Source organism: Pongo abelii, chromosome 6, assembly GCF_028885655.2.
Source record: "Pongo abelii isolate AG06213 chromosome 6, NHGRI_mPonAbe1-v2.0_pri, whole genome shotgun sequence".
Taxonomy (NCBI): Eukaryota; Metazoa; Chordata; class Mammalia; order Primates; family Hominidae; genus Pongo; species Pongo abelii.
The window spans coordinates 130,981,875-131,002,857 of record NC_071991.2 but is presented as its reverse complement, the minus strand read 5'-3'; the positions used below and the strand labels follow the sequence as shown (position 1 = coordinate 131,002,857).

The window sequence follows — 20,983 nt, the reverse complement described above, 5'->3', positions numbered from 1 at the left end:
AAGCAAGTAAATAAATTTTAAAAATTAATGACGTTTCTGAATCAAATTGCAAATCCTTTATTCAACATTTTCCAAATAAACATATAAATGTATCTACTCCTCCTCAAGTAAGACTAAGGTTCAAAGGCGGCACTAACAAACAGTCTGTTTAAGTCAGAATTGTCTTCCTCTCCTTTTATGGCACCCACTATATCATCCTACTATAAAATAAGGACGAAGGAATATATCATACATTGGGGGATATAGGTGTTTAAAGCCAATTCACAATAGTGTCATGAAGACTAAAATATTTGAGAACAATATTATATTGCACATATCTCATGGAAAAAAAGATGATGATTCTACAAAGGCAGAAGTCATTTGAGAAATAATGTAATGCCACAAAATGTAGGGAAGTGTATGCTCTCTAGAAGACAGTGCCAACAGAGAATGTTTATAAAGGAGACAGTCCTGTAGGCAGCATGTGAGGTTGCTAAAAGTTTTCTTTTCACTTCAGACCAAGACCTAAGCTAACAGGGGAATCACAATGTTCACTTCTAAAAATACTTAAGTGCTCCTCTTCAGCAAGAGAGGCATCCCTAATCTGTGCAGACCAATTCTCTTTTAAATAAATTAAATTATATTGTAAATGGGCTTGAAAATTTACCTTGGGTAAATATATTTAATAAAAGTCCTTAACTTATGCAAATAATTAGACCTATATTAGCCCATTAAATACATAATGTTTTCTTCTAAACTGGCCCAACTATTTCTAGATTCTTATCTTTTAGAAGCAAAACTAATAGAAGGGCATAGTGACTGGGCTGGACCAACGTAACCAAGTGTTCTGAGGAGCTCATCTTGACCTGGCCTGGGAACTATCTGGAATGCAGGGCTGGTCATATTTTATCTCTTCATCTTAGTTTTTTTTTTTTTTTAACAGAAAAATCACATATTTTAACCTAACAGGAGAACTGTTTATGAACCAGACATCTTCCATGATGGCTCTAATTAGGCTGTTTGATAATCCAGAGTCAAACTGGATTATCTGTTTGACTGTGGATTATCAGAGTGGATTATCTACTCTCTGCTTGACTGTGGATAAACTGTTTGACTGGATTATCAGAGTCAAACTGCCTAATGACAGCCACTATAGAAGAGTCCTCGAGCCTTTGAGCCTCCTCTGGTAAGGGTTTTAAATGGAGGCACACACCTGAGGCATAAAGTAGGAGGTAAGAGCTGGGGCTCTAGGGTCCTCCTGTCTAGGTTTGATCCTAGCCCCCCATTTACAATAGCCTGATCTTTGTCAAGCTACTTCATCTCTCCATGCCTCAGGTTCCTTAGCTATAAAATGGGGGTGATACTATTTCCTACCGCACAGAGTTGCTCGGAATACTAAATTAGATAATACATGCAAAGTGTTTATAACATAGCTGAGCTCATCACTAGGGCTCAATCATTTTAACTCTTATTATTATTTATTTGAGTTGATTGTGACCTTTACAATACATATGCAAATTTCAAATGACCCAGAACGTACCCTTACATAATTAGTTCCATGTCATATTATCCTAACATGCCCAGACTTCAGAATATTTGAAAACTTTTACTTTCTTGTATACAATCCAAAATAAAAGGATTCAAGATGTATGCTCATTACTATTTCTAGGGACAAGTAGAAAATGACATTAATGTTTGCAAAATTCAGTGTCTGCATGCCGTCAAACATTTAGTGGCAAACTGGATGTGAGCAATGCAAGCAAAATCATCAGGATTGCATCAGTGATTTGACTCCTTATGGCTTCAGCGATGGCTTTCCTGGAGTTGGCCATGAAAATGCATATTGATAATGCTGATCCATTAAGGGCCATGTGTGCTGTTTCAATGTGTTCCAAGTAATTTAATCATGCTTGTTTGGGAAAGGCTTCTAGCTGTCTTAGGAACATTCAAATACCTGGGTTTCTTAGAATATGCTAATATATTTAAATTATATAGGGGTTTCCTGATTGCATTAGAAATGCATCCATCTTCCCCTTCTCTTCTTTGCAGAGGGCATACTACTAGCTTTGTCACAACCAAATGTAGAATTCTCCAGGGCTGGTGTTGCTAATTATACTTTGAAGAGCAACTGGTTTCTCTCTTAGTAGTTATTCAACATCCATCAAATAAAATAATATCCGAAATATGCATACTACACATACATATATTTCATCCAACTCCCAAGTAAGTACACATGTGGATAATTCACAGAAGTAGGTTTGGTGGAAAGCATCTAGAAGACTGAGAAGAAACTAAAAGGAAAAATAAACAGAAATTTTAGAAATATCAAGGCTATTTGAAAAAGCTTACACTTTCATTTTCAGAGAAAGCAAGAAAAAAAAGAACGTAAGATATAAGTAATATTTAGAAGAAAAAACATCTAGCCTCTTGTAGGGTAGTAAACTACAAAGTTCACACAAAATACTGGAAAGATTGCAAATGTGTCAGCAGAGGCCTCCTTCCTCTTTTCCAAACTATGAAAAATACTTCTTGCAGAAGCTCCAAAGTGTATGAAAAAATTTCTCTAACATTTACATCTGTAATGGTTTTCCTTCTGGAGAGAAGAAAACATATAAGGACATGAAATTTTTGACAGCCTTTGTGATGTTCAGTAAGGTGGAAGTATGTTTGCAAACTCCAAACCTGACTGACTTGTTGTAGCACCTTTTCTGACAGGCAACGTTAAACAATTGTCTCACATAGGAGGCTTCTCTAATATGTGTGCTTGGGTTTGGGGAGGGGAGGAGAGGAGAAGCTTCATGTGCTGTCATGGGAAATTAATGGTCTAACTTAAAGAGTTTAGAGACTATCATTTCTAATCAAACACAGGCAGCCTGCCAGCTAACATAAAGCAATAAAGATTGCAAAACAAAAGACCTTCTTTATCTGCTTCATCCTCATCTTTACAATGACCTAAATAAAAACTAGTCCTCTTTACATAACTTTACCACAAAATACATTTGGAAGTGCATATTTGTAATGTGTCTATATGGATATCAAAAGCAACTCCAAGAAAAAACACTGGATGCAAATCTATTTTAGGGGGCAATGGTCCAAAGGTATATAGGAGCACAAAACCTGAACCATGAACTGTGTGGGAATTCCTAGCAACCCTGTTCTTGATATCCTGGTTCCGATAGTGAGAACTGTATGACCTTAATTTCCATGAAAATATCACATTACTGATTCACTCACCAAATATTTACTGAGAATCTAGTGCGTGCTAAAAATCATTCAAGTTCTAGTTATGCAAAGCCAATCAAAAAATGGTCCTTAGCATCTTCTTTATGAGGGAGAATAAATACTCAGGAAATAATTTGCTAGGTCCCACAAGGGCACAGAGGAAAAGGAAAGGGACCACTGAGAGAAGAGGAGGAGTAAGAGAGGTGATAGAGGGCTGGGCGTGGTGGCTCATGCCTGTAATCCTAGCACCTTGGGAGGTCGAGGCAGGTTGATCATGAGGTCAGGATGGTCAGAGACCATCCTGGCTAACACAGTGAAAACCCCGACTCTACTAAAAATACAAAAAATTAGCCGGGTGTGGTGGCACACGCCTGTAGTCCCAGCTACTTGGGAGGCTGAGGCAGGAGAATCATTTGAACCCGGGAGGCAGAGGTTGTAGTGAGCTGAGATCACGCCACTGCACTCCAGCCTGGGCGACAGAGCGAGACTCTGTCTCAAGAAAAAAAAAAAAGGTGGCAGAAGGCTCCCCAGAAAAGACATTGCTGAGGGATGAGTAGAAATTCACCAGGTGAAGGAGGAGGAAAAGGGCATCAAGTAGAGAGAAAGAAAACACATACAAAGATGCAAAGGGATATAGCTATGGCCGAGCACTGTGGCTCACGAAACTTTAAATAGTTTGCACTACAGGAAGAATACAGAAAAATGAAGGAAATTATATTTAAAAGACAGTACTACAGCTCTCCCTCTCCCCCTCCCCCTCCCCCTCCCTCTCCCTCCCCTTTCTTCGGTCTCCCTCTCCTTCTTTTTTCGGTCTCCCGCTGTTATCGAAGCTGGACTGTACTGCCATGATCTCGGCTCACTGCAACTTGGGCTCCTGTGACTCTCCTGCCTCGGCCTGTCGAGTGCCTGGGATTGCAGGCGCGCACCGCCACGCCTGAATGGTTTTTGTATTTTTGGTGGAGACGGGGTTTCACCGTGTTGACCGGGCTGGTCTCCAGCTCCTGGCCTCGAGTGATCTGCCTGCCTCGGCCTCCCGAGGTGCTAGGATTGCAGACGGAGTCTCGCTAACTCAATGCTCAATGGTGCTCAGGCTGGAGTGCAGTGGTGTGATCTCGGCTCGCTGCAACCTCCACCTACCAGCCTCCTGCCTTGGCCTCTTAAAGTGCTAAGATTACAGCCTCTGCCCCGCCGCCACCCCGTCTAGGAAGTGAAGAGCATCTCTGCCTGGCCGCCCATCGTCTGGGATGTGAGGAGCCCCTCTGCCCGGCCGCCCTATCTGGGAAGTGAGGAGCGCCTCTGCCTGGCCGCCCATCGTCTGGGATGTGAGGAACGTCTCTGCCCAGCTGCCACCCCGTCTGGGAGGAAGTGAGGAGTGCCTCTGCCCGGCCGCCCCGTCTGGGAGATGAGGAGCGCCTCTGCCTGGCCGCCACCCCATCTGGGAGGAAGTGAGGAGCACCTCTGCCCAGCTGCCCCATCTGGGAAGTGAGGAGCGCCTCTACCCGGCTGCCACCCACTATGGGAAGTGAGGAGCGCCTCTGCCCGGCCGCCCACTCTGGGAAGTGAGGAGCGCCTCTGCCTGGCCGCCCACTCTGGGAGGTGAGGAGCGCCTCTGCCTGGCCACTCCGTCTGGGAAGGGAGGAGCGCCTCTGCCCGGCCACCCCGTCTGGGAGGTGAGGAGCGCCTCTGCCCGGCCGCCACCCCGTCTGGGAGGAAGTGAGGAGCACCTCTGCCCGGCCGCCCCGTCTGGGAAGTGAGGAGCGCCTCTGCCCGGCCGCCACCCCGTCTGGGAGGAAGTGAGGAGCGCCTCTGCCCGGCTGCCCCATCTGGGAAGTGAGGAGAGCCTCTGCCCGGCTGCCACCCCGTATGGGAAGTGAGGAGCGCCTCTGCCTGGCCGCCACCATGTCTGGGAGGAAGTGAGGAGCACCTATGCCCAGCTGCCCCATCTGGGAGATGAGGAGCACCTCTGCCCGGCCGCCCCGTCTGGGAGGTGAGGAGTGCCTCTGCCCGGCTGCCACCCCGTCTGGGAGGAAGTGAGGAGCACCTATGCCCAGCTGCCCCATCTGGGAGATGAGGAGCACCTCTGCCCGGCCGCCCTCTCTGGGAGGTGAGGAGTGCCTCTGCCTGGCCGCCACCCCGTCTGGGAGGAAGTGAGGAGCGCCTCTGCCTGACCACTCCGTCTGGGAGGTGAGGAGCGCCTCTGCCCGGCCGTCACCCCGTCTGGGAGGAAGTGAGGAGCACCTCTGCCCGGCCGCCCCGTCTGGGAGATGAGGAGCACCTCTGCCTGGCCGCCCCGTCTGGGAGATGAGGAGCACCTCTGCCCGGCCGCCCCGTCTGGGAGGTGAGGAGTGCCTCTGCCTGGCCGCCACCCCGTCTGGGAGGAAGTGAGGAGCGCCTCTGCCCGGCCGCCCCATCTGGGAAGTGAGGAGCGCCTCTGCCCGGGCGGCCCCCTCTGGGAAGCGAGGAGAGCCTCTGCCCGGCCGCCCTGTCTGGGAGGTGAGGAGTGCCTCTGCCCGGCCGCCCTGTCTGGGAGGTGTACCCAACAGCTCCGAAGAGACAGCGACCATCGGGAGCGGGCCATGAGGACGATGGCGGTTTTGTTGAAAGGAAGGGGGGGAAGTGTGGGGAAAGGAAGGAGAGATCAGATTGTTGCTGTGTCTGTGTAGAAAAGGGTGGGCATAGGAGACTCCATTTCGTTCTGACTAGGAGAAATTCTTCTGCCTTGGGATGCTGTTGATCTATGGCCTTGCCCCCAGCCCCGTGCTCTCTGAAACATGTGCTGTGTCAACTCAGGGTTAAATGGATTAAGGGCGGTGCAAGATGTGCTTTGTTAAACAGATGCTTGAAGGCAGCATGCTCTTTAAGAGTCATCACCACTCCCTAATCTCAAGTACCCAGGGGCACAAACATTGCAGAAGGCTGCAGGGACCTCTGCCTAGGAAAACCAGAGACCTTTGTTCATGTGTTTATCTCCTGACCTTCTCTCCACTATTATCCTATGACCCTCCCATATCCCCCTCTCCGAGAAACACCCAAGAATGATCAATAAATACTTCATAAATTAAAAAAAAAAAAAAAAAGAAAGTAAAGGAATAGGCCAGGTGCGGCGGCTCACGCCTGTAATCCCAGCACTTTGGGAGGCCGAGACGGGCAGATCATGAGGTCAGGAGATCGAGACCATCCTGGCTAACGGGGTGAAACCCCGTCTCTACTAAAAATACAAGAAAATTAGCTGGACGTGGTGGCGGGCACCTGTGGTCCCAGCTACAAGGGAGGCTGAGGCAGGAGAATGGCGTGAACCCGGGAGGCAGAGCTTGCAGTGAGCCAAGATAGCGCCACTGCACTCCAGCCTGGGTGACTGAGCGAGACTCGTCTCCAAAAAAAAAAAAAAAAAAAAAAAAAAAAGTAAAGGAATAAAAGAATGGCTACTCCAAAAAAAAAAAAAAAAAAAAAGACAGTACTACAATCCCATCTTTCTCATGCACTTACTAAATGAAAAGACTCTGAGGGCCTAGGCGTGAGGGGGGCCACCAAATGGAGGTGGCCTGGATCCCTGAATCACCTTGTGGTACATCCCATGGAGTACCTGGGAATGGCTCTCTTCATGCCCAGGCTCCAGATCCAACAAAGTACAGAAAACACAGGATTTAGAATCAGATTCACGGGTTTTAAGTTTTGCCTCTAATACCATGTCACTTTAAACAAGAAACTGTCCAAGCCTCAACTATAAAACAGAAAAAATATGACTCCTTCAAACTATTTCTTAGGGTTGGTATGAGGACCAAAAAAAGACAATGTATTTTCAAATATTTTGCAAGCTGTATTTAAATGTTAGCTATTAATGCTATTACATACTTTACATATTCAAGTAAACATCATAATCACAGTAATAAAATTATAACAGATCTAACCATGGGAACCACAGTCATTTAACTACAAAATTTAAATACAATGGGAATAATTGCATCCCAAGATGCCAGGGGTCAAGTGACGGCACTCAACCATCAAAGGCAAAGTAGGCATAGCTACCATAATGGATAGCAGGGGCAGAGCAGCAATCAGAATAGTCTGACTCCTGTAGCGCTCTGGCATTGGCTAATTAATCACAGTGTTCCTAAAAGTGAAATTGATAGGAAGCCTACTGCATTCCTACTTAATTTATATAAGAAGAAAACTTCTAGGTTAAATGGACAAAAGACTAATTTGAATTATAAAAACAGAGAATCACAGCCCCTCAATCAATTTTCAGACTTGAGCCAGTTTACAGACCCAGAACTCCTTGAATGAACGGGAGGCCGGGTCCCCTTGAGGAAGGAGCCCGCTGCATTACTGACAATTTATGCAGTGAATCTTTCTCCCATCCTTCCCCAAGGAGACCTCTGGCCTTTTACCACGGTAACTGTACATTGGGGAAAGGAAAATGATCAGTAGAGGAAGTAGTCACCAATACCAGCCATGACCACGTGACCAGTTACAGAAATGAGGACTGTAATTATCATGAGTATTTCTTCCTTTAGTTAAAAACATGTTTGTGTATGTATACACTTGCATTAAGAAAATTTCTTCATTTTATTTCCTTTTTCCTTCATTATGTGACATAAGATTTATTGACTTCATATCAGCATTAAAGTATCATTAACTTTATGTAGCAGCATTTGGGCTGAGGATTAGTATGTTTCTGGTTGTACAAAGGATAGTTGTATTATGTTAGGTGTAATTATGACCTTATTATTGTCTTTATTTAAAGATTATGTATGATCTCAGGAGATGTGTATGGGTTCAAGTTGACAAGGGGTGGACTTGGGATGGTTAATACTGAGTGTCAACTTGACTGGATTGAAAGATACAAAGTACTGATTCTGTGTGTGTCTGTGAGGGTGTTACCAAAGATTAACATTTGAGTCAGTGGGCTGGGAAAGGCAGACCCACCCTTAATTTGTGTGGGCACATTGTAATCAGCTGCCAGTGTGGCTAGAATAAAGCAGGCAGAAAAATGTGAAAAGAGAGACTGACCTAGCCTTCCAGCCCACATCTTCTCCCATGCTAGATACTTCCTGCCCTCAAACACTGGACTCTAAGCTCTTCAGTTTTGGAACTTGGACTGGCTCTTCTTGCTCCTCAGCCTGCAGATGGCCTATTGTGGGACCTTATGATCGTGTGAGGTTCCAGAGAACCCTGACTAATACATCAAATAACACCTGTGTTCTCTCTTGAGTCATCTCCAGACAATGTGCCAGGTGCTATAATAAAAATATGGCAAAATCACAATAATTTTTTAAAAGCAGACAGTAATCCACTTACATTATGTAAGGGTGAGTAAGAGTAGGCACAGGAAAAAGTTGGAAGAAAAGGGGATACACGCGCTGATTCTTGAAGGATAAAATGTCTTTCAGATAATGAAAGAGGTCAAAGGTCAGTGTTGGTAGCTGCATTTTTGGTAGGAAGAAAAAAATTTTGAAAATAGCATGACAGACCTGGAAAAAGAAAGGATTCGTGGCTTTGAAGTGTACAAGGGGGCCTGAGAGCAGTGTGCATAAAGTCAGAAAGTCAGGCCTTCTATTCTACAACAAGGAATTCCACTTCAAGGGCTGAGGATAAGAAATCACAAAGAAGGAGGGGAGTGACATGATCACTCTGGAAGAAGTAGGGAAGATGGATTAAAGAAGTTTAGGTTTGGAGTAGCAGAAACCAATTAGGAAACTGAGCAACTAAAGCAATAGCAACAAGTATCAAAAGCAGGGAATGGATAAATTTGAGACATATTTATAAAGTAGGACTGGTAGAAATTAGCAACACTAGATGTGTGGGGTAAAAGGGACAAGGGTCTTCTAAGTAGGACTTCAAGATTTTTTGGTCTGGATCCCAAAGGGGATGGAGGGAAGTGGGATGAAGATCAGAGGTGAAACTGCCTCTGAAAAAGAAATGGCATGAAAAGAGCTGTGCCTCTACAACAGATAATCTTCTAAGTGTAAAAAAGGAAACTGGAAGAAATTTAGCACTACTGGAATGATGGACTCCTTTATCATAGATTTTCTCTTATTCTCAAATTACCACAATACCCTCATTAGGAACCCAGCCTCCACAAAGACAAGGACAGTGTCTGGTACATAGTAAGCACTCAGCGAGTATTTGCTAGAAAAAAAAGAATGAATTAAAAATAACAGAAAAATATGACTATATTGAAGAATTTTGCCCCAAAATTCAGTTTAAATACTGTCAACTCCCACTGAATGTTGAAGTTGCATTTTTAAAATCAACATGTCAATCAAAAACATGTAAAAAAGAAAATATAATGAGTTGAGGCTTATAAAGCAGACAGACCTCCAACGTTCAGAGAAGGATGTTGGTTTCTTTTTAATCTTCAGTGAAATCCTCATATCAATTTTCTTAAAAGCTTCAAAGTAAGAAAGAACTGTAGATTCACTTAGAAGCATTTTTGAGCATTGATGCACCTCTATCGAACCTGTTCAGCATTTCTAATTTCATGCTAAAGAATGAATTTAGTGGCCTATTTTTGTACAATTTTCTTTACTATTCTTATTTCCACTCTTACATTGAGAAGATGTTCTACTATTTTTCACAGATGCAAAAAGCAAAACTAAATAGAATATGCAAAAAAGATATTGATGGATGCCAGCACCTTCAGCACACTGGGCAGAGTAAGAGAGCTTCAGGTGGTTGGCAAAGCACTGCAGGTGACAGTGATACTAGCAGCCACCAGGAGAGGCTGAAGATGTACTAAAACTTCAAAAACAAAGTGGCTGGAACAAATGACACTGTACAGAATATATTCTAATAATCAGCTAGCTAAAGTGAAGGCAATGAGTGTGTGTTTGTACGTATATGTATGTGTGTGTATGTATATATATATATGTGTGCTCAGGACAGTGTAGAGATTTAAAAAGTATCTTTTAATATTCAAGAATTACAATGAAAGGTACTGTAGACATACTGAAAGAATATTCAATATCCATCCAGTTTGCCTTATACATTTAAAACTGCCCCCACCACTTTTACCTTCAATTAATTTGTTCATTTACAAAACATTTTTAGTGACTGCCTGTTAGGGACCAGAAGCATGTGATTTACAATCAATAAAAGTAAATTCCCAACTCACTACAACTATGTTAGGGTCTCTCAATTGGGTCCATACCTGCTCATGGCTTCCTGTGATAATTCTGCATCTGGTTCTTGGCTAATCCCTCATGTCAAGCTTCTCTCCTCCCTCCTTGACTGAATTTATTGTCTCCAAAAACTAGCCTACATATTAATGTTGGCTTAAGAACATTGACTTAAGCCGGGTATGGAGGCTAAGGTGGGAGGATCGCTTGAGCCCAGGCATTCTGCAGTGTGCTATTACTGCACCTCACTCCAGCCTGGGCAACACAGCAAGATCCTATCTCTTAAAAAAAAAACAGAGAGAGAGAGAGAATGTTGATTTTAAGTTGCCAATTATCTTTCCTTAAAAAGGATGGATTTTAATTCTAAGAAAAATCCCTTTTCTTTAATAAAAGTAGCAACTCATGTTAATTGCCAATTATCTTTTCACTGACTGATCAGAAAACCCAAAGTCTAGGGAACATGTCAACTAATTTTTGCTTTGCTAGCTTTTACTACCAAAGCTGTAGGAAACAGTCTACATCCATCATGGAAAGAATGTGGCTTCCAGCTATGCTGGCTCACTGCCCTGCTGGACACTGCCCCACCACAAGATCTCTTACTGCCCTGAGAACCTCCTTGGCCCCAAAAGATAGGAAATCAAAAGATTTCTTGGAAAGCTGTTTAGAAGAAGTTTAAATTGTGAACAGTTTTTAGGACCACAGGATTCTAAAAGTTCTTTTATTCCAAATTAATGATTGAATATTATATTTTATAATTGCTCATTTCAGTAGTATACTGACACAATGACTAACATAAAGAAATCAGTGTTAGTCTATGGATGACCAACATAGACATCATGTCACACAAATGTCAGGCACCAAAGAGGACATACTATATGATTCCATTTATATGAAGTTAAACCATAGGCAAAACCAATCTATCTGCAGGGATAGAATTCACAATAATGGTTATCTCTCAGGGAAAGGGATTGACTGTCAATATAAGCAAGCCTTCTAGGGTACTGAAAATGATCTATGTCAATGTCTTATATCTTGATTTGGATCATGGTTACACTTATGTATACACATGTAAAAATTCATACAAATACACAAATATTTAAAAATATGTGTACAGATTTATACATTTGAATGTATATATGTATAGCTCAATAAAAATTTTAAAACGTTTTTAAAATTTAGAGATTCTGAATTTACAGAGTCCAATTAAGTAACATACTGCCATATTCCTTCACTAAAGAGTGATATCCTACAAACTTGCTAGCGTTAGTTTTTTTTTCTTCTTGACATTATCGAATACTTTCTCATGTATTTACAATGTGGTATTTTACAGAAATGGGCTTTGAAGAATGCTCACCGAGTTTAAAAATAGTAATTGTCAAAATTACTATTCTTTCACAACTAATAAAAACAACATAAAAAGTCAAACATTCCAGCAATTATTTCAAGTGCAATAAGAAAGTCAGACCCAGCACTTCCCAGGTTCATAACCACTACTCTTACCAAAAAATGAAATTAAGGTAATTAAAAACTAAAACTTCCTTTATGATGTTTCCACGTTCTTCTCCTTTCTAGCTGGCTGTTCTCACTTATCTTGCTGAATCAAACAAGTTTCTTTTCTCAGTTCTTAAATAATAAAGTTCTGAGAAAATATCATTGCTTATTTTGGGGCCTATTTTTGTTTAACTACAAAAGGAAAATATAAAAGATTTCATGACCATGAAATGAAAAATACTTCACAGGCAGTATGACACATTTTTTAAAAACACAGTAGGCAATATTAATGATCAAATGTTCAAATGACAATTATGACCAAAGAAGAGTCTTTGGTATTATATAGCAGACCCAGTAACAAAGAATGCAAAACAGAAACAGAACAAATAGGAAAGAGGGGGTGTGCATGTCTTTCTGTTTTCTGAGGAGCAAGGGGAATGATAAAATAATTTTCCAAATCATACAAGGAAATAATGCATAGCCAACACTCAAAGGAATATATGTTATTAAAGGGAGAGACTGTATTTTCCCCCCAGGTATGCCTATGTTATTTTTAACACCAAATTACATTATCAATTCAGATTTCAAAATCAGATGTAAATGGCCCTGTGGCTGGACATAAACATATTTCTCCGAATGCTGAATAAGCATATTTTGGGTATTGCAGTCCAAAAGACGAATACATGTTCAGAATACATAAAAAGCAGCATACAAATTATGCAAGCATTTTGTTCTGAATAGTCTTTTCTACTGTCTTTTACATATAAGCTGCTAATAAGGTTAATTGATAGTAACAAAATATAATTGATAAACAGACAAAAACCTGCATCTAAAATATCAGCTTAAATCTAGGTCAGAATCACAGCAGCAAAGTCATGCTGATTTTAGGTTTATTTGGAAATACAGCATTCGTCCCACATTAGCTTTTACAACAGAAGAAAGCTAGTTTTCTTTTTCCTTTAACAGTCACTGGAAGAGTTAAGTTATACTCGTACATACCAGTTACTGGACATGAAAAGGAAAAAGAAAAATACAAAAATAAAAGCAGAGAAGAAAAAAAGAAAGAGGATAGAAGGAACTATATGGTAGGGAGGGGTGGTGTTCATCTAACAACCCCTCCATGAGTCTCCTTGTGTTGGAAAGAAGAAAGTCAATGCTGAAGGGACACAGAAGTCAACTATACTCCTTGACCCTGCCAATGATAATCATCAGCATTAAGCTGAAGTATAAAAAAGTAACTCAAATGAGGAAGATTGGAAGAAACATATCTACCCAGAGCTCTGAAGTTGCACAGTGTATTAGAAAGGATTACAATCAGAGATTTAAAGAATGTAGACCTGGAAATTCAACAGCCAGTTAACTGCATCATAAATTCACCTTCTGGTTAAGCATCTCCATGAAAAATATTATCTCCCAAGAAAAGCTTTCCTATTTCAGCTGCCTTATTCATTTGAAAATTCTCATTGTGTAGAGTAGAATCTCTCTAAACATACAACCAACTAGTTACAATCCATACTTATGAAGCAACAAATAACAAAACAACTATCTCTTTAACTGATTTCAATATAAAGTGATCTCTTTATATATGTAAATAGATAAAAAATCTTCTGTTTCTCCTCTGTTTTTCGCTAACATTTCCCGTTTTTCCTACTGTTTCTCATGAGAAATGGCCTATTCTTTTGTGCTAACTAGATTGCGATGCCTCACCTCTTTAGAAATTGCTGAAATGTGCATAGACACATGGCTTGAAACCTTGACCGGCTCTCCATTTTACCCAGTAGTATAAAACTTCCCAGTTAGTTGCAATCAGTGTTTAGCCATATGTCATACATTTTGAAAATATAAAAGTAAAAAAAAGTTTAGAATGAAATTTTTTAATCTCCAAAAGTTGGTTTGAAGTTTATAGCATTTAACATTTATAATATTAATTCAAAAGAAGTTACTCAAATACAGGGTTTGAACTCTATGTATACACCAACCACTCAGCACTTCACAGGCCTTACAGGTCAGGCAGACCGAAAACTAGCAATATTTTTTCATAATTCTGAGCCAGGGGAAAAATGGCTGTGTTTCATAAAAATGCAACAAGGTGTCTACATTTCCTCCCATGCATGAATAATATATGATCTACATTATTTGCTAGGCTGTCTAATCACTAACATCTTTCAAAATGTCTACATAAGCTTTAGCTCATTAAGAACAAACATTCATCTGTATAAAAATACCACATACCTGTGAACACCGAGAATAATATTCTGCTAAATAAGTATCAATGTACACATCAAACTGACATGGGTAGAACAACGTCACTGCATTTTTCAAGGATAAAAATATTAGGGAAAATGTGCTTAATTATAACAGCAAATTACATATGCCTTTGATCTGGAAATATTGGCAATATATGATATTATAAGTACTATAATTATTAAAACAAAAAGTATAAAATAAAAATGTTAATCACAATTGTCTTTTACTTTGAAATGTCATTTTTGGAAACAGAAATTACTGGTTAATAGCATAATCACCTTTGGAGCCTTTTACTGCTCCAGGTTTGGATTTAGTTACTTCCTGTCCTCCTAACTTTAAGCATCTCTTAATCATAGGCATTTCAAAGCTATGAACACAAACAGGCCATGAAACAGTACCCTGTACTGCTGCAATATGCTGATTTCTATGGGTAACATATACATCTAAGAGTAATTTTTAGAAATTATTCTCTATATATTAGATGACATGACTACAACTACTTGTTCTGACTGTTATTGGTCTTAAGAATGGAACACAGCCAACCATACTGTTCATCACCAAAAGCCCAAGTTGCCAAGTGAGGTTCATCTTCTTAACTGACCTAGATGCCAGGACTTTCCTCACTGACCAATAAATATTTCACTTTTTGCTCTACCTAGAAAGACATTAATTGATGTCTGATCTTAATGAGGTGTGTATGATAATTACTAGTGAAAAATGCTCATAGCCCAGATAGTCAATATTCCAGCAGTGTTCAACAGAACCAGAATCAGTAACATTTTGCAACTTGAATGGCATCATCATCCCCATGTCCCCAGCCTCCTGACTCTGCCATGTCACTACAAGACTGCAAACAACTGTTCCTCAGTTCTCCCGTAAGAAACATATTACTTCATGTATGCCAAGTGTTCATTACCCTAAAGAGCCAAATGCCTTTTAAAAGCCAGTTGAAGCAAATAAGCAACAATTCTCCAAAACACTATAAAACTCACTTTTTGCATAAACTTTTAAATTTCAAAATGTCAGGCCTTCGGATTCCCTAAATATTATAAAAGCACTGCCCAGTCACAGAATCACAAAACTTAACAGGTAGAAAGCAACATCCAAACCAACCAACTCGTTTATTTAATGCTTTTCCTTGCTGTTTTCTCTTTCTGGTTAAGCGTTGTCTCTTGAAGAGTAAATTTCTGGAAAGAAATGAGGTATAGTATTATTTTGCTGGCTTTACTCTTTACCTACCAAGACACTGTCTGTCATTAAACACTTAATGAATGTTTTTCCTTCCTTTACAGATAAGGGAAATGAAGGCTCACAGTGATTTGGCAGATATCAAAACTTAGAATGTGTTCATTTCTACCCAGCCCCAACACTTCACTTTTAGTGGTCTAGTCTCTCCCTCTCTCTCTCATACAATGTACAAAACTCCTTTCCAGTTGAAATAGGGCTCCAATGCTAAAAGGACGATTAAATGTCACTTTAATTAATAGTCTGTTCTGACAGTGAATTTTAATATATATTCTCTGAAGGAGGTAATTAAGGTCAAATGAGGTCACAATGGCAGGGCCCTGATCCCATAGAGCTGATATTCTTGTAAGAGGAAGGGACTCCAGGGAGCTCTGTCCCAGTACACAGGGAAGAGGCCATGTGAGGACTCAGAAGGTTTCCTCGGGCCAGTGTGTACTTGTTCTTGAGTCATGTCCTAGCTAACCACTATTTCTAAAGCAGTGATAGGCTGCGTTAAATGCTGCCAGCCTTCTTTGACAATTCCACCTGTTTAACTGGGACTCTGTAGTTATGAGGTGCTAAGTGCACCTGTCAAAGGCATGACTTTGTTTCGATTTAGCAATGCTCCCACCAATATGCCTTATTGGTCCAGGAAGAAAAAAAGGCATTAGAGTATTTTCTCAATGATACTTCTAGTTAGGTGCAAGCATTTAGATTTTCTAAGGAATAACTTGTGTTCTCACATGTGTTTGCTACATGAAAGAACTGTACTAACAAATCTAAGGCACAATAAATTATCTGTTTTTAGACTTGGAGAAAATGAAGAATAAGAAATGAATGAAAAAACAAAGAGAAAAATAAATTCTCACTCCTTCTCCCCACAAATCCCACAAATAACAGCTACAAAGTACTTTAAAATTTCCTGAAAAGACTACATTATACATTAATTGTAACAAAAAGTGTCACTCTGATTTAAATTGTGGTTGATACTGCAATAAAATGTACTTCATTGCCAAAAGTTTCTTTATATGCAGATCATGGTTAATAATTACCATGATGTAATTATTCAAAAATAATTATTTTTGGAAAGAAACCTAAATGCACGTCAGAACTACACAAAAGAAGAGAAATTATGTCACTCAAATTACAACATTAACATAACTTCCTTCTGTTCCCCAAAATCAAGGCCATAACATAAATTCCATTTATAAGAATGAATTCATTCATTTGTCTTAAAGCCTTCTAGAGAAAGCTGAAAGACAGGAAACATGTCAATGGAAGAAAAAAAGGCATCAGTTATATCATTTTCAGATTCTGTATTTTAGGAAAAGTATTTCAGAATCTATCCAGGCATGGCTAAAAACCTTTGTTTTAATATGGTTTTGTTCATTTAGACCCACAGGCAGAAACACTGATTAGATGACCTATTATTGGCTGGGCATAGTGGCTCATACCTGTAATATCAGCACTTTGGGAGGCCGAGGTGGGCGGATCACCTGTCAGGAGTTTGAGACCAGCCTGGCCAACATGGCAAATCCCCGTCTCTACTAAAATATATTAGCCGGGCATGGTGGCGCATGCCTGTAATCCCAGCTATTTGGGAGGCTAAGGCACAAGAATTGCTTAAACCCAGGAGGCAGAGTTTGCAGTGAGCTGAGATCACACCATTGCACTCCAGCCTGGGTGACAGAGTAAGACTCTGTCTATTTAAAAAACAAATAACAAACAAACAAAAAAACTATCATTAAAAACATTCATTAAAGGTTTAATTACAGATAATGTCTTGGTAGGCTAAGAGTAAAGCAAGTAAGATAATACTATAGCCCATTTCTTTCTAGAAATTTACTAAGAGACATGCTTGACTGTAAAGAGAAAAAAAATAAGGAAAGCATTAAATAAACAAGTAAAGGGACAAGCAGAGTTAATGGGGAGTGAACAAATTAGAAGTCAGTATATCTGACTCTAACATCCTGTGAGATTTCCTAGTGATGGAACTGCAGTAGCTATGAGAACAGTATAAAAATAAGTTAGCCAGATTACCAGAACTGAGGAGCCGGTATAATAATTTTATGAAAGGAGAGTAAAAAAGACTGCTGAGAATATATAAACCAGCATAACAGGAAACTGCTCTGTGGTATTCTTAGAAGGGTGGTTGCAGTTATCAATATAGAAACCCTCTAGGCTACAAAGAACACACGGCTAGCTGAAGGAAAATTATGAAATGAATGATTTTAATAAATGAAGTGTATAGAATAGTCATATGCAAAGTTTTAGGAAGACAGAGTACCAGTGACACCAGACATAGGGAAAAAGTAGCAAAGGAAAGTGAAGGACCTACGCACTTGAAAGGGATTCTCCCTCCACTGAAAACAAATCTGAGTTTGCCAAGAGACCATGTAAGAAAAAAAAATGATACAATGTTTAAATAGGTCCCGACTTTTGATAAAAGTCAACTTGTGATAAGTTCCTCTAGAACTTATTTTATTTTTGAGATGGAGTTTCGCTCTTGTTGCCCAGGCTTGAGTGCAGTGGCGCGATCTCAGCTCACTGCAACCTCCGCCTCCTGGGTTCAAGTGATTCTCCTGCCTCAGCCTCCTGAGTAGCTGGGATTACAGGCAATGCCACCATGCCTGGTTAATTTTTGTATTTTTAGTAGAGACAGGGTTTCACCATGTTGGCCAGGCTGGTCTCAAACTCCTGACCTCAGGTGATCCACCCACCTCGGCCTCCCAAGGTGCTGGGATTACAGATGTGAGCCACCGTGCCCAGCCAAACTTATTTTTTAATATGAGCTAAGTTATAAATATAGAATAATTATTGTAATCAATTAGAAAAAGAGTTTGGCAAATTGGGATGGAAAAATAATATGAGTCAGTTGATAACAAGCAGAAACACATTCAAGAGCATTAGCAGAGGGAACTGCTGAGTAACAGGAAATGTGATTTCTCAATCATGTCAAACCAGTTTTGAGAGAGGCTGAACCAATTTATATCCCCCCACAAGGTGTAAGACATCCCACTGATCCATGTCCTTGCCAGTATGTGGTGTTTTCAGGCTTCTTCATTTTTGCAACCCATGTAGGTACCAAGAGAGGAGCTTGCAGGTAAGGATATGATCTTATTTTTTTCTTTCCCCAGGATGTGGCATAATCAGAGTCTAGTAACGAGCACTGAGTAAAACTGAAGTGAAGGAGCCTAATCCTGAACCAAGATCACTTGTCATGTTTTTCATTTGAAATTTGCAATCCTGTACATTTTTCCACCTTTCATTCTTCTACACTGCCTCTCCCATTAGGCTACACTATCTTTCAAATAACAGAATGCTAACTCATACTCACTTAAACTAGCATAGAATAAAAGCAATGACCATTCTAAAGGATAGAAAACTTATCTACACAATTTTATTTACATAGTCTCATAAAAATAAGAGTAACTACATATGAACAAGAGACCACATCTAACTTGGAGATAGGAAAATATGCATCATAAGTATTCAATAAATATTTGTTGAATATAAAAGAAAAATTTTAAATTATAATAGTACCAATAAAATACACAAGTATGATAATGCACACTGGTTCATTTAATTACAAAAACTAAACTTCTGAACTTTAGAAGAAATAATAAATCCAACACTCAGGAAATGCAGAAGTGTGAAAACTCAAATAAAAAAAGTAAAAAACCACTAAAAGATCTTAGTCATTTCAAGTTCCACAAGCCAATCAGGAGTTTTTGACAAGGTTGCAATTTGGGCCAAGGGCTAATTTAAACTCTATCATAGTCATCTGTTAATCGAAGAATGAACTTACCTTTCAGACCACATAATATTTTGGGGATTTCCATTAAGAGATACACAGAGAAAGAATGAATGATAAACTATATCAGGCAACAAACTTTTTCCAGTTTTAATCAATAATAAGTTAAAATTCTGAATGAAAGCAGAAACCAAGTAAGTGAGTAAAACCACTGGGAGTATTACCAAGCCTTGAAACAACTATCTAGCAAAGCAGCATTTATAAAGACTTAACAAGTAGCTGTCAAGAACTATAATACATTAAGTTCCACCAGAGTCTTCTACAAAAAAATGCATTTCATTAAGTGTAAAATAAGTACTAACATACATATTTACATATATGTGTGTGTATATATATTTCATTCTAACTTCACATTTAAAAAGAAAAAAAAACTTAGAGGAAAAAAATCTCTTGAAAAGTGGTTACTGACAACATGGTTAATAGCTTCTAAAGGGTTTCTTTTCTACTTGGGAATAAATGTAAGCACAAGAGTTCCAACTTAGCAGTAAATTATGGCATTAAATCTAGATTAGAAGATGCCTATCATGATTAAGGTATTTTTCCAATTTCTAACAATTAGCAACATTAACTAAGTAGAAATCAATTGTAATTGAAGAAGACAGTGAAAATTAAACTAATTACCAAAGTCAAATAAAAATAATCCATGTTATTTAATCTATGAATTCTGTATGTTATAATTTACTTATTATATACATATAGTACTTATCAACTAAACCTACAGAGAAATAGTTTTAATTCTCTTAACCTCTTAATAGTTTTAATGTTCTTAATCTCATGGTTCCTAAATAAATTTACCTGCTACAAATCTCTGCTGAAACAGACTTCTTAAAGGCAATAAAATTTCTTTAAACACTTTTTATTGTGTGAAAGTCAAGTTTTTGTTATTTAATTTACATATTTATGTTTTTGTATTTAAAATCAATTAAGGAAACTAATCCACTACGATTTAGAACACTGGTTATCTATATAAGAGATTAGAATGTAATTAGTTCTAATGGTATCAATTTAGTAAGTCTCGGTTAATGAGAAGGTAGGATAATTGCAGTAATAAACTGTTTATGCTTGGAGAAAATATACATCATATTATATCTGGCCAATTCAACAGCATTTGTTTAACTGTTATTCTAAATGCCTCAAATATTATAGAAGTGATCTGAGAAAGGTAAGGTGATATTCTGAAGTACCTAACATTTAGTAAATCCAGGAGTTTCTGCTCTATTAGGCGAAAATGCCACAAATATATACTCTGGTTCTTTACAGAGAAAACATACAATTGATATTATATTAGATATCTGGATCCCAAGAGGTACATTTTAAAAATTGTGGTAAAAAAATACATAACATTAAATTTACCATCAACCTTTTTAAAATGTACCATACAGTAGTGTTAACTATGCGCACATGGTTATGTAACAGATCTCTAGAACTTTTTTATCATAAACTGAAACGTTTTATCTACCCAACAATTGCCCCTTTTTCCACTCTCATGAAGTACCTTTTTAAAAGTATTTAGGGTTTATATTTTTTTCTTTAATGGAGGCACCGTGGATTCTTATTTTCCTATAATCATGTTATCACAATGAACTGAGCATTAGAATAGATTTCACTCTAGTCATACCACGTTATCATTCAATACATAAAAACATACACTTGATGTACATGTCTTTCATTTTTTATAAATCATATTTCTTCAGAGGCCTGCCAGTTCTCAAAGGATATCTCAGGCATTGGTATAAATGAGAGGGACAGATTATGGGTTGTCAATTTTTTCCTGTAAAGGGCCAGAAAATAAGTATTTCAGGCTTTTGGGCCATATGAGTCCTGTCGCAATTAACAGTCTGCACTTGCAGCACAAAAGCAGCTATGGGCGATACATAAACAAATGAGC

At 39.2% G+C, this 20,983-nt stretch overlaps 1 protein-coding gene across 9 annotated transcripts in view; it reads right to left on the bottom strand.

The window, feature by feature from the left end:
* The window catches only part of EXOC4 (exocyst complex component 4), an 870,395-nt gene that overhangs the window by 460,167 nt on the left and 389,245 nt on the right, over positions 1-20,983 (bottom strand). Inside the window, exon 12 of one of the 9 annotated variants that reach the window (XM_054558844.2) lies at positions 11,504-15,244. In XM_054558844.2, the coding sequence (XP_054414819.1) occupies positions 15,097-15,244 (148 nt within the window). In that variant the 3' untranslated portion in view covers positions 11,504-15,096. 9 annotated transcript variants of the gene reach the window in all.